Below are 15,126 nucleotides of genomic sequence, written 5' to 3' on the forward strand. Positions count from 1 at the left end.
ATTGCATCATTTTTTGGGGTCCCTGACATGAAATATTGAGCACCGCTGATACAGAAACATAGGAATTTCAGAAAACTGTCAGAATTTAGAAGACCTATTTAAAATTTCGACCTCAGGCCTAAATGGGTTAAGCGGGCACGCTTGCTGGTGAACTGCACACTGCATGGAAATAATTGGGACGTACTCCATATATATATATGTATATATATATATATATATATATATATATATACACATACATTTCCACTGATGGCACTGCTGTACATCGGTGTCATACATCGATCCAAAATTGTGTTTGTTGTCATGATCGGTCACGACAAGAGTTGGCTTTGTCCGCGGTGTAAACGTCTTTAAATAAATACTCTCTGAAAAGTCTATGAGGAAAAATGAACAGGGATTTCTTTTCCGGGTCTCTCGAGGGGTGGGGCGGGACTGCGGCGCTCTATATAGGCCTGTCTCACAGCCATTCCCCCGCGCCCCCTTTCCAGACCTAGCGGTGATGACGACGTTAGACATTACATGTTAAAAGACCCTACATTCAGAACGCAGAAGCCATAAACGACGCTTTTTCTGAAGGTAAACTTTATTCCATTTGGTTTAGCGGTCTTAAAGACTTGTTTTCTTCATAATAATATTGGTCTTTTACATTTGAACATTTGGAAGCGGCCTTAACCCATTTTGGGCCGGGAACCCATTTTGGTGTTAGCATCATGTCGTTCTTTAGCTATTGAAAAATAGCAGATCTACAAGCTCATAGCGTGCCACCCGGTGGCGCGCTATGAGCTTGTAGATCTGCTATTTCAGGTCAGAGAATAGGTAGAGGTAGGGATGTATAGCTCTTGGTTCATAAGTAAGGCTATGGACCAGTCATACCACCACTAGTATGACGCCCTGAGGGGCGAGAAGCGAACTCACCCATCAACGTAATGGGGTGAGATAAAGTTGCTGGCCGGCTCTATATTATGCAGATCTAGGTGGTCATCCAGTCTTGTCCATGTATGGCTATCCAGCGTTTGATGAGGTCAGTGTTGTGATCTTCATATATGGAGACGGCCATATTTGGAGCGAGGTGTCACGAGGTGTGACGGACTGACATCCATCTATGGTGGCATGACTGACGGACAGGTTTTGCAGGTTTTCATAGTAATCTGCGGCCATACTATAGGTCGCAAAAGAATACTATAACATGGTACCCAATGCCTCCCTGCTTGACACTGCATGAGGGGTTGGATCGAGGATAAGTCCCTACATACTATAATGGTGTCCAGAGGTGTGTATATTTGCATACATCACTGCCTGACGCGAAAGAGTATCTCATTCTAGTACAGTATCTTATTCTAGAACAGTAATGGTACAGTATGTTATTCTAGTACACTAACATGGTATCTTATTTTTTTTTACCCCACACATCAGACAGAGTCTGTCTCTCATTCTGAGGTCTCTAGGAGCAGACTCCCATGCCCCCTACTAGCTGAGGCTTGTTTTAATGGGAATGTGTGCCGTGTTTGTCTGTTATTTATTAGCCTTTTGTGACACGCATGATTTTGTTTCTTTTTTTTTTGTTGTATTGATTCACAACCGGAAAAACCCTGGCAGTGTAGTCTTCATTCCCCTGGTGGTTGTAAAGACCAGTCCTCAGAGTCTGTTCGGCTAGTGTCGGGCACAACGCCGCGCCACAGAGACCAGTGGGGTTATGTATCCTCACTGGTCTGTGTGTGTGTGTGTGTGTGGGGGGGGGGGGGGGGGAGGGGGGGGTGGGGTGGTGTGTGTGTAACTATTCAGTATTTTAGCTGTGACGTGAGCGCCCCCTCCTGAGATACTTCCGGGTCCTACTTTTGTGTCGCTTTTGTGTCCCCATGGAGTTATACTGTGACGCTCCGTCGGACTAAATCTGAGACGAAAACAACCACGAAAGTCTCATTTTACCGCTTTCCCTCGCAACAACAAAGCTGCGCTGCTCTCCAAAATCTGGCTGTGACAGGCCGTCTGCCCCACATGGAATACTATCGCCATTTTATTTGATTGTCAACTAAATCCTCATTAATGCAAACTAGATTCAACATACTCAAGCCTGCACACATTGTAAATATCCCCCGAAATATTTTACCGAGCAAATGGACTGTTGCCACTAATGATAATAATAGTCTTTATTGTCTCCACATCATATATTTTTGTTGTCATGGACACTTGTACAAAACATTAATAATTCTACTCGAGTTGGAAGCATTAAGACCCATTTTAACCCTCTATGGCTTCCTTTCTGAAAAATAACGTCAATTTAAAAAGATTCACGCGTTTAGATATTCTATTTACAATGAGATGCGGACGGGAGCTGGTGCCACTTGGACCCGGACGTAACGTAGCACTACAAAATGACGTCTGACTTAAATACTGAATTCAAAATACGGGATCTCTTGGCCCTGTGAGTTCCTGCCCTCAGGCCACCTCCATCGCAGTCTGGTCAGCGTGGCTCCACTGGGACAGTGGAGTGTACAGACGGATCACTTGTGGCAGCAGGCAGATGACGCAGCGTCCCCTCTCGTACCTGAAACACACCTGTACCTGTGTGTGTGTGTGTGTGTGTGTGTGTGTGTGTGTGTGTCCTTCTGATGAGCGCTACTGAAGCACACACAGCAGAGAAGCATTCACTGAAAAGTCCACCTGTGACTCCAATTTCCCAATTGATGTATCAATTCTGTTTTTAACCCATTTTGGTGTTTCAAGCATTATGTTCTACTTTTTGCTATTGAGAAATAGCATATCTACAAGCTCGTCGCGCGCCACCGAGTGGCACGCTACGAGCTTGTAGGTCTGCTATTTTTGAAAAATCTTGAAAATCTGCCTGAAATCTTTGAGACGTATATTCTTTCAGAGCGAGTTTTTTAACTCAAATCTTTGCTACTGAGAGGGTCACTGGAACAACATATTTTCAGTTGGGGGTCGGCAGTATTTATCTGGGGTCCTTGACATGAAATATTGAGCACCACTGATATAGAAACATATAGGTATTTCAGAAAATTGTCATGATTTAGAAGATAATTTTTTTAAATTTCGACGTCAGGCCTAAATGGGTTAATGACTTTGCAATATGGCCGTTAATCGAATGCTTGCTATTCTGGTGATGGTACTGTGACGACGTTCTTCCCAGTGAACAGAACCGTTGTTGTATCCCACTCGGAATGTAACGTTAGCAATGATTATTCAGTAATGATAACATGTACACATTCACTGTGTACAGTCTATTGTCCTTGTGTATTCCGTGTTCTCCACGTTCCACAAGCGCTCCTTGTGTTTGGGGATTCTCCCTCCCACCCACTCACCTGCCCACCCATACTCTTTCACACCTGCGTATGTTCCATCCAGACTGTTTTTTTTTCCATTCCCATCTCCCCCCCCCCCCCCCTTCCTCCAGACCTTCATCTCTTTATCCCTCACTCTTCATCACTGGGCAGAATGACCTCCCTCCCCCCCCCCCCCCACCCCCAAAATAGCCCCCTCGTGAAGGGTTTTCTCTGTTAAATACGGGTTTATTACAGTGGTAATGAGGGGAATAAAATAAAAGCGGGTGAATTCGGTTGCCGCGTTCAAAAAGACAAAAAACACAAAAGGGCTGCAGTTTAGAAGCAGGAAATTGGGCTAAAAATGATCGAGGGTGTTCTCAGCCCCCCTCCCCCCCCCCCCCCCCCACAAACATCTGATAACACGGCCAAAAAGCCTGCAGCCCGCGCTGCAACCGCAGCTATTAGTGCATGGGGGGGGGAGGGTGTTTAAATGCATCGCAGCCTTTTTACTTAAGCACCATCTAAAGTCTTAATAGTGAAGTACATGCGGACGCCGTTTGCCAAGTTGTAAAATATCCTTACATGGGGCCTGTTCATAGGGGCTGTCTTGGTTATGTGGGAGCTACCTTAAAGATTCAGGTCAGCCATTTTTATAATGCGCGGCGCACACACCACAAGGCGAACGTATCTAGGTTGTTCTCAATGGAAAGAATGGAGATGTTTGAATTCCATATTATGTTTGATGCCGATTTGAATTACCGCGGTAATTCGGTGATTTGTAGTTTTATTACGAGCTCCCCTCCCGGCCCTCTCCCTCGTTCTGCCGTCACCTCAAGCCAAGATTTCCATCAGAAAACATGCTTTACATTAATAGGCCATCTGCAGAACCTTTGTCCAGTAAAATGCACTTTCCTCTCCAACGTCCAGTTCAGAATCAAGATGGCAGATTATCAGGGACCCCAGAAAGTGGAGTTCTTCTTGGTCCACAATGGAAGGAGGGGGTCTCCACAGCTTGATATACACACACACACACACACACACACACTCACCCACACTCCAATGCCAAAACTAGTTTCCAGATTTTCATTCTCTGCAATACTTACTTTCTCAGAGTGCATTTGAGTGGAGTAATTTACCTCTTTCTAAGCATCTGCCCACCCAGTGGTTTCTCTCTCTCTCTCTCTCGCTCGCTCGCTCGCTCTAACACTGCAGTAAAGTGATAGGCTTTTCCCTCCTCCTTCACCATGACAATAGCACAGGTCCAGTTACCCCTCCCAGACAGACTGGACCACCCCAGAGCCGTTCCTGGTGGGGATTATTCTAGGCACCCAGAATGCACTTGGTTCCCGGGGTGGGGCGGGGCTGACCCAAGCCCCCCGGTAAGGCTGTCACTACACCTACTGGCGACATGTGGAATTGCAGCACTTTCATTGGAGGTGGATGGACGTTCATGACTGACGTTCATCAACTAGGGCGTTTTTCATGATTCTGAATCCCTTGCAAAGCATTTGTTTTGCATGAAAAACACTCCTTGGGCTAAAAACCTGGTCTATAAGCCACTTGCCCAAATGGGATGACTATGGCCGTTAATTTATTCCACCACTGGGGACTTTTGGTTTTGTTGTTACCAACACATTTATGAAACAAACGGTTGAAAGCGTTTCTGTTGGAATTTATTCGGGGAGATTAAAAAAAATGCCTGCACTATAAACCACGGCCCACGACCCCATTTGGACACGTCGGGTTCCATTTGGTTGCATCCGTGTACATTCGTTACAGCCCCACAAGGGTCCATTTCGCTCCTAATTATCAGTCATTTAATCTGGGGACCCCCTGGAAACCCCATCAAGGGCCCCCAGCACCAGGGAGTAGTGCCTCTGGGGCTGGATGATATGACTTCAAATCGATATCGCCATGATGTAATGCTTTTGCCTCCATTACGAATAATGAACTATTATTTCACATGTGTATATAAAGAGGTGAGAATGGAAGTACTCTGTGGATGCATGAAATGCAACACAACACAACGCTGCTCTGACTACGACCCTCTCCTTTTCCTCGGTGGAACAGAACTCTGGATGTCTTCTCTTCAGGGCTTTTTTTTTTATGTCCTAATTAGCAAGTGAAGCAGAAGTTTAAGCGCCTGGCTGGTCTCTGCTGCTCCAAGACGTCTGGCTGTTCCAGGGTGGCCTGGTCTCCACTATCGTCTAGAAAACCTTGTATGTCCGTCAAACTGTTAACCTGGATCCATACGGTCCAATGGATTAACTTAAGTCACGGGCCCTTGTTGATGCTTTTCATAGGTTCAATATTTATTAAATCCACAACACACTTTAACTTATTTTAGGTGGGAACCCCTTTTGGTGTTAGCATTACGTTATGCTTTAGCTATTTAAAAATAGCAGATCTACAAGCTCATACCGCGCCACTCGGTGGCGCGCTATGAGCTTGTAGATCTGCTATTTTTGAAAAATCGACTGACATGGCTTTTTCAGAAAACTGCCATTTTCAAACATTTTTATAATCTGATCTCAGGTCAGAATGGGTTAACTTTCAAAATATAACTTTCGTTCTTTCTTTTCATTCGCAAAAATAGACAAGCTCGCCGCGTTTTAGAGCCGATATTTTTGCTACGGTTTTACAACGCTGTAGTGTGACAACGTCGGGCATTCATTTGCCAAAAGAAACCCATAAAAGGTTGAAATACGGTTATATGAGGTTTCTACGTGACGGCAACTGTAGAAACGAATCCCTGGATATCGTCTCTGGTGGGGTGGAGCTCGCGGTGTAGACGCAAGAACCCCCTTTTTATCTGATTGTGTATATTATGCTTATGTATCTGTGTATATTATGCTTATGTATCTTTATATTGATCTCTGAACTGGTTCACTTCGTCGGTCTTCCCTTGACGCTGGTGTACTTAGTTAGTCCGAGTATTATATGTGACCAGATTTGACTGAGAGAAGAAACACTTTTTTTTTTTTTCTTCGAAATGAGTTGATAGCACAGGCAGACTCTTCACATACTAGAGCATGTCTGAAATAAGTGTCAAAGCTGAAATTGACGTATGTAAATAAGAAATAAATGCTTAAAACATGTAGAGAGAGATGTACATGTTAGAGACCACAGAAGTGAACCTTTCAAGCCTGTTGTCTCAACTCGCTGTTTTCTGCAAGACATCACTCTATAAGCCATATCTCCAAAACTGGTGGGTCAAACTGAACAACCAATATGTTGAAGCTATGATTCCCTGCTTTTGAAAAAAATCCAATGGCAGTCAAATTTGGTCACATATATGTGGCGAACGATGAAAGTAATTCTCTCTCTTCCTCTCTCGCTATCTCAATCTGTAGAAAACCGCAGTGATCCGTCTTTCCCGCTATACTTTATCCCATTCTGAACGGGCACCCATTTTGGTGTCAGCATCATGTTATGCTTTAGCTATTGAAAAATAGCAGATCTACAAGCTCATATCGCGCCACCGAGTGGCGCGATACGAGCTTGTAGGTCTGCTATTTTTGAAAAATCGAAGAGCGACTGACATTTCTAGAATCTGATCTCAGGTCAGAATGGGTTAATCAGACCCAGTGTGTGTCCAGTGGAAACCTCGTATGAATCTGATCTCAGGTCAGAATGGGTTATAGGGTGACGTGACATCGTGGCCTGGCGTCACACCCCTAACCGTTTCCGTGACAACGGCAACCATGTCCCTGATTGGACTCCGCGGTACCACATGTTTCTGTTTTAGCAGCCATCGGAACCCGGCTCGGTCCCGCTCGGGTCCCCCATATAGCGTTCTGCGGGGTGTGTTGTGGTTGCGTGCGGGGGCAAACGGAGCACCGACGTGGTCTTTATCCCGTTCTGACCCGAGATCAGATAAAATAAAAAAAAAGTCTTCTACACACTGACCGTTTTCATTCTGACCTGAGATCAGATTTTTTTTTTTAAAGTCTTCTATGTCGGTCGCTCTTCGATTTTTCAAAAAAAAAATAGCAGATCTACAAGCTCGTAGCGCGCCACTCGGTGAGCTTGTAGATCTGCTATTTTTAAATAGCTAAAGCATAACGTAATGCTAACACCAAAAGGGGTTCCCGCACAGAATGGGTTAAGGGGGCTGAGTGCCCCCCCCCCCCCCCCTTTCAGCCTCTCCTACCTGTCTCAGCCACCTTATCTCACTCCTCCGGGGGGTGGAGAAGAAGAAGAAGGGCCTAAAAATAGCCTCTCATCTTGGCCTCTATACCGGCGGCTCTGGCCTCTCTCTCCTTCATGCGAGATCCAGTTTCTCCCCCACCGTCTGGTCGGGGGGCTGTTTATTTTCTGTTTATGCAAGCACGGCTTCGCAATCACCGCTTAATTTCTTAGAGAGGGTCGGTGTTCCTCTTTTTTTCTTTTTTCCTTCACGCCAGCCGACGTCTATGATTAATTTTGTTTTGTCTCCTGTCCAATCAGAGCGCGAGAGAGGGGCGGGGGCAGGGGACGACGCAAACCCCACCGCGGCGGCTGTGTGTCGTTTCCAACATTTTGCGAAGGTCCATTTAATGTAAAGCAAAGGCAAGACAAAGAAAAGCAAACACGGGCTGTAGAGGGAGTAATTTAAACCACGTTTGTGTGACCGGGGGCCTGGCCCTTTCCAACTCACATCTTACTCAGGTATTGTTTTCAATAACACTGTTGTCATGGAAACACACGGAGTCGCATGGCAGGCATCAGATTACAGTTTTTTGTTGTTGTGTACATGTCTTCGATTCTCTTATCTCTCATTTGTCTCATGTGCCCCCTCTGTATCGTCTCTCCGTCTCAAACCCCTTTTGTTTGTTCACCAAATGTTTTAGTTTTGTTATATCGGAGCATTGGTGAGTTCTCTCTCGCGTGTATGCAGATTTCTCCTTTAAAGGTATATTCAGTGATTTCACTTAATTCAAATATCACTTATTTTTTTGTTTTGTTGTAATAATCCTCCCTACTATAGAGTGTGCTGGCCATATAAGGAGTTCCTCCCTGTCCCCAGTTAACCCCTGGGGGTCAAAAAACCTTAGGTTTCGTTTTTGACTCTCTATCCTGATTGGACGAAAGGCTGGGTCCCACAGCCAAAAACGAAACCTAAGGTTTTTTGAGTGAAATCACTGAATATACCTTTTAAATTGAATTTTCCAATAGGATGGACGGCCGTCTGCCCGGCGTTTAATATTTGCTTTAACCATCATCTCCCTTGTAGGATCTGGTCCTGGCCGAGCTTCTGCAGACCTTCAAGGACCAGATTGTGTGTTACCACGAACACGACTCCCTGCTGGACCACAAGGAATCGGAGGCTCTGAGCGAAGAAGACCGCAAGGCAGCCTGGACCGAGTACGAGGCAGAGAAAAAGGTACCGCAAAAAGACAACCATGACCTTTAACAGTTTTGACTGTTTTAAACGCGTAACCCACATTTTAATCAACCCCCCTTCACTGCCGAGATTGTTGTATTACCTTTAGAGCATACGCTGAATTATTTGGGCTTTTGATCCGCGAAAATCCGGCGAAGAAAGGTTGCTCCGTTTGTTATGAACGATCGCACCACCCGCCATCTTGGTGCGCCACAAGACCCTCCTCCATGAGGCGTTGTACCCCGTTCATTTGCATTGGCCTCAATTTCCCAGAAGCCCTAGCAGCCCACAGCATGTGTTGATTTCCGGTTTCGTCATCACAACGAAAGCATCTAGTCTCTATCTCCGCGGCGAAGACAGAGTTTCTTTTTAATTATTACAATACGGCGGATTAAACACATAAAACAAAAGGCGGGTATGTCATATATCGCAGCGACAGTAACCTGGATTAAACCATTCCTGGCATTAAAACTGTTTTAACTAACACACACACACAGTCAGTAACAAGTAAACCGGTACATACCATCAGGTCACTAATGGGTTATCTATATAACCTTTTATTTGACCAATAGAAACTTTTTTATTTATTTTTACCTTTTATTTAACCAGTAAAAACACATTGAGGCAGAAACAAAATGACACTACATCGTACATGCAAATTTCACTACAGACAAATAATACTTCCATGACATACCAGAAAAGTATACAAGAAAAATCTCCAACAATGGTACACTAACAGTGACCGGGGCGCAAGAAATTGTGCACGCAAGTAAATACACAATGTACATTTTAAAACGGGGAAACGATAAATATAAGGGCCTATGCAAAGCCTAGCCTATACACGCCCGTACATGTGCAGGTGTTGGACTGTACATTTAAGATGACTCTTTTGAGTTCTCAATGGAACTTTTGAGGCCAATTTTAGTCTGGATTGCAGGTCATTCCACGACCAGGGGCCAAGACACTTTTTTTACCCCCCTCCGATTTGAAGGCTGTCACTACACACCGTAGCCAGGCATTTGATCTGAGATTCAGACCATTTTTTACCAAATTAAATTTGGTGGAAATGTAAGGGGGCAAATCACCAAGAATGGCTTTATAAATTAAAATATACCACATTGAGACCCTCTCTTTGGTTTGCAACAAATTAACTGGCCAAGAGCTAAATAAGTTGCGCACAAAGAACAAATATAAGACAATACATCTATTCAAAAGACAGACTACTGAAATTGCTTGCATAAGGGGAAATAAAATGGTTTTAGGCTTAAAAAGATTAAAACAATAAAATGCAATATAACAAATGCAATATAACAAGTGTGGCTACACATCAAAGCAGGAACAGTAACTGGTAACAGCTTCCGCAATTATCTCTTTAAAATTGTCTAACGAAATTAAGGATGAATTCAAGTCGGGTCTGATTGTGAATATCATTCCAAAATAATAATGGTTCAAAATAACGTGAACTGCTTTGACTGCCGGAGTCTGCATTATGGGTACTGTATAACGCAACTAAACATTAGATCTGAGGTCAAGAGTTTCTAATTAAATTTCTATGCAAATATAAACTTGGAGATTACCAAGTAAAGCTTTGTAGATTCAAAAATCTGTGCCTTTAACGCGCCTTTATCATGATGAACATGTATGCTTAAAGCAAACATGCTTAACATACAAACATCCTTAACATCGGGCGCCAGAATCGCCTTTTGACACCTCCTGTCCAAACGCCCTGGGCGCCGAGATCGCCTTATGACGCATATTTGTCTCCACCAGGCCGAAGGCATGGGGGGGAGAGTATGTTTTGCACTCCGTCCGTCCGTCCGTGTGTCCGTCCGTGTGTCCGTGAGCAGCTAATCTCGGCCACCCTTAACCCGGTCGATGCCAAATTTTGCACACACACTCCCTGGATGCCAACGATGAACCTCTGCCCCAAACTTTCCAGAACGGCCTGTTATAGCGCCACCAGGAGGCCGCTCTAGAGCCATTCAACGAAACCGGTCTTTCAGATTTCTCAGACTCCATCCTGATTGGTTAAAGGGTAAGACCACTTTTTTTGAGGTTTGGGTTGTTTTCTTACCTTATTATGGTCAAACTAGTCCAGTCCAGGAGTTAATTCGCTCCATTGTGCAGTTTTATAGAAAAAGTTTTATAGAAAAATAAAAATACCAGCCCAATGAGCCCATTGACTTACATTGTAGCGGGGAAACAGCTCTCAAAGTCACTCTTTTAGCACATGAACGAACGCAACAAAAGCTGATTCTGACAGTTTATGACATCAGGAAAACTCATGCGGTTTTATTTTCGTGTTTTAACGTATATTTATAAAGGTACTATTTTGTTTGGAGGGACACTGAAGCTGCAATGCGGTCTTCCGTTTCCGGTTTCATTTGTAAACAAGGAAGCACGCTGGCTGCCTGTGTTGTACGCTGAGAGCACCCAATCCATCTGCAGTCGAGCAGTACCCCCGACACAGACACCCACGGCAAGCAGTCATAAATTTGTAGGCTTACGATACTTTTAGAACGGAGGATAAAGTGCGCTGTTCCAGATTGTTGCAGTTAGAGTTGGACCAATCGGATCGTAGTACCGCGTCACGTGAAAACAGAAGTGATTCGGTTAGCGTAAGCATACCTACCAGATCTTCGTTCTACACAAATTAATCAAAACAAGACAACGTTGACATTTTTTATTAAAAATAAAACCGCATGAGTTTTCCTGATGTCATAAGCTGTCAGAATCAGCTTTTGTTGCGTTCGTTCATGTGCTAAAAGAGTGACTTTGAGAGCTGTTTCCCCGCTACAATGGAAGTCAATGGACCCTATTTTTTATTTCTTAAATTGCTAATAAACAACACAACGGAGCGAAATAACTCCTGGACTGGACTAGTTTGACCATAATAAGGTAAGAAAACAACCCAAACCTCAAAAAAAGTGGTCTTACCCTTTAAGATTGGCTTCCAAAGTTCATAGGAGTGCTCAGTTTCAAACAAAATGCTGCAAATCATGAACACAACGCGTGATTTCCGTGAAATTGTGCACCCACATTCCCACTAGGCCGAGGACGAAATGCCACATGAACAATTTCAACTCAGCCTCAAGGTGGCGCTATAACTGGCCGAAAAGTGTTTTTACCTCTAACTGCACGGATCTGTGGATAACTTTGTATGCCAACTCCCTAGAGACCTGTGCCCAGAAGGGCACTTTTTCTAGTTTAATATAAATTGATTACGGTTCAAAACTGTGTCCTGTAGTGTACGGTACTCGCTCATAACACTTCCGGTGCGGTAAACAAAAACGCAAATGAAAATTCCACTGGCTTATGCTGTCTATGGGGACGCAGTTTTTAGAATTGTAAATTCGTAATATCTCGGATTCTTCTTTTTGGTTCAAAACGAGCTTTATTTGTGGTTTCTCTAAACATGATCCTCTCTTACCAAAAGTATGTTTTGGGTGGATTAAATGACAATCGCGGGACATGTTACTAGCAGATTTTTACTTACTGATTTGCAGTTTCCGGACAAATCTGCTTTCAATAACTCCATATTAAATACATTGACGGAGCCACCACTAGATGGGGCTGTTGGCGGTCAATGAGTTTTAAAGCAAACATTAAAAGTCCATAGACTTGACTGCCACATGATCGTCACGTCATGTGCCGTTTTTTTCTTCTTCTGTAAGCCAGCCATTAAAAAAGACATACCTTTGCTGTAACCTGTGAGTGTATAAGACTGGTACATTCCAGCAGCTCACTAACAGGTTAACAGGTACAAGTTAAACACGTTGGACTCTCAACCTCCAGCGCTCTCTCTGTTGACCTTTTTTTCCCTGCCCTGCCTCCCCCTCCCAGTCGCTGGGTAATTAGTAGGGTTTATTTGGAGAGAGGAGAAGCTTATGGACAGGGTCTAATTCACACTAATGATTATTTTTCCAGCTAACTCTGTCTCCTCTGCCCTCTCTGAGCCTTAAGCAGCTTTCCCCTGCAGCTCCTCTGCTGTTAACTATGGAGGCTCCCTCCATAGCATGTAGCCTCCCCTCCATCTCAGTACTGTTAACTTTGGAGGCTCCCTCCATAGCATGTAGCCTCCCCTCCATCTCAGTACTGTTAACTATGGAGGCTCCCTCCATAGCATGTAGCCTCCCCCCATAGCATGTAGCCTCCCTCCATAGCGTGTAGCCTCCCTCCCTAGCATGTAGCCTCCCTCCCTAGCATGTAGCCTCCCTCCCTAGCATGTAGCCTCCCTCCCTAGCATGTAGCCTCCCTCCCTAGCATGTAGCCTCCCTCCCTAGCATGTAGCCTCCCTCCATCTCAGTACTGTTAACTATGGAGGCTCCCTCCATAGCATGTAGCCTCCCTCCATAGCATGTAGCCTCTCTCCATAGCATGTAGCCTCTCTCCATAGCATGTAGCCTCTCTCCATAGCATGTAGCCTCTCTCCATAGCATGTAGCCTCTCTCCATAGCATGTAGCCTCCCTCCATAGCATGTAGCCTCTCTCCATAGCATGTAGCCTCCCTCCATAGCATGTAGCCTCCCTCCATAGCATGTAGCCTCCCTCCCTAGCATGTAGCCTCCATATAATAAATGGCCCACTGATAATACATGGCTAATAAATTGCGTTGTAACAATTCATGGGTCAGAGTTTTGTCATATGGCACCTGACAAAGTGTGTGTGTGTGTGTGTGTGTGTGTGTGTGTGTGTGTGTGTGTGTGTGTGTGTGTGTGTGTGTGTGTGTGTGTGTGTGTGTGTGTGTGTGTGTGTGTGTGTGTGTGTGTGTGTGTGTGTGTGTGTGTGTGTGTGTGTGTGTGTGTGTGTGTGTGTGTGTGTGTGTGTGTGTCATAAATCCTGAGCACAAACTGTGTCTTGAAGTTGAATCGCTACTTCACTGTTGAATGGTCTTTTTGTATTTTCCCAAATTGTATTTTGCAGCTGTGTGTGTCTACTGTTTTGTTTGGGCTTGCACACCTGCCTCTGACCAGGTCCAAAGACATTGGACCCCCCCCCCCCCCCCCACACACACACACACACACCGGATGTCCAGATTACAGGGCAAACATGGGAGCATCTGCAGAAGAGGTTTAATTACACAAAAACACTTGACATCCTGCTGTCCTGTAGTGGAACAAGCCTTGTTTACTTCAGGTACATGGCGTAATTGGCCATCTCCATTTTGGTCTGGACATGGATTTGTAGGATATAATGAACTGCTGAACTCGGTGTGACTGTAAAACGGCATTATCCACTTGAACCCTACTGTAGATGCCCAGCTGTTTCTGGTGAAAACATTTTGGGTGTAGAAGGGGAAAAAGAGCAGACCCAAGTACAGAGCCGATTGAGTGTGGAGGGTTTAAAATAGTTTTAACACGTTGGGTCCGTATGACGGGTATGTAAATGAATGACGCTGGCTACAGGTGACGAGCAGGCTCGTCTTTAGGCGTTTGATATCGCTTTGACATTGCCTCGCTGTGGTTTAATAAACGCACGTTTACAAAAGAAAGTACATTTTTTATTCTGGCTTTGATGCAAATTCTAAACATGACGGCTGCAGCTGCAGAACAGTAATGCCTACGGATTACTGTTCCGTGTTTAATAAACGCATGTTTATTGGTTGCAAAATAAAGTGTTATTGATTTGATTTGATGCAAATTCTAAACACTACGGGTTGAGCTGAGTCCACTGTGTGGACTGTGTCTTTGTGCTCTTTTACGTACACTTCATGACTCCTAGTTCACGCGTTTGAATTTGGTGCATTTTGCATTTGTGCGTCTCCTCAACCTCTTCTATTTCTATGCTCCCAATTCTTTCATCTGAAAACGGCATTTTTATAAACCAAAAGGACTGACTTTGACCTGCTCTCTAAACCCATTTTGGTCTCGAACCCCTTTTGGCGTTAGCATTATGCTATGCTTTAGCTATTGAAAAATAGCAGATCTACAAGCTCGTAGCGCGCCACCGAGTGGCGCGCTACGAGCTTGTAGGTCTGCTATTTTCAGAAAACTGTCAGCTTTTTCAGAAAACTGTCAGGCTGTGTAGAAGACAATTTTTTTAGAATCTGATCTCGGGTCAAAAACGGGTTGAACAACCCGCTGCTTACGTGCGCTGTCTGTCGTCCCGTCTCTCTCAGGGCCTGACGATGAGGACCAACATGCCCATGCACGCCCAGATGGACATGGGCGCCCACGGCTACCTGAACCCCTTCAACGTCGCCGCTCTGACCAACATGAGCCACGTGCAGCTGGAGGTAATTAAGTAATGAGCTCCACATGACCCCCCCCCCCCCCTCTCTCCCCCTCCCTCCCCGCCCCAGCACCACGGAGCCCCACATTCCACAGACCCCGCTGCTAATTGTGACAGCAGTCCCACCACCGCCATAGCTGTCTCGGTGCAGAGCGCTAGCTAGGCCAGCCCAGCCCCTCTGCTGCTCCCTTACAGAACAGTTGGTCGTCTCTGTGGCTGTGCTGCCAGCTGCTATTTATACATGCTGGG

General features: G+C 44.9%; 1 protein-coding gene across 1 annotated transcript in view; it reads left to right on the forward strand.

The window, feature by feature from the left end:
* The window catches only part of LOC310873920 (transcriptional regulator ATRX-like), a 55,444-nt gene that overhangs the window by 36,098 nt on the left and 4,220 nt on the right, over positions 1-15,126 (forward strand). The window contains 2 exon segments of the mRNA XM_083786517.1: positions 8,497-8,646; positions 14,765-14,881. Coding sequence (XP_083642643.1) covers positions 8,497-8,646; positions 14,765-14,881 — 267 coding nt within the window.

This window comes from Protomyctophum parallelum (assembly GCF_964188405.1).
Source record: "Protomyctophum parallelum genome assembly, chromosome: 16".
NCBI classification, from domain to species: domain Eukaryota; kingdom Metazoa; phylum Chordata; class Actinopteri; order Myctophiformes; family Myctophidae; genus Protomyctophum; species Protomyctophum parallelum.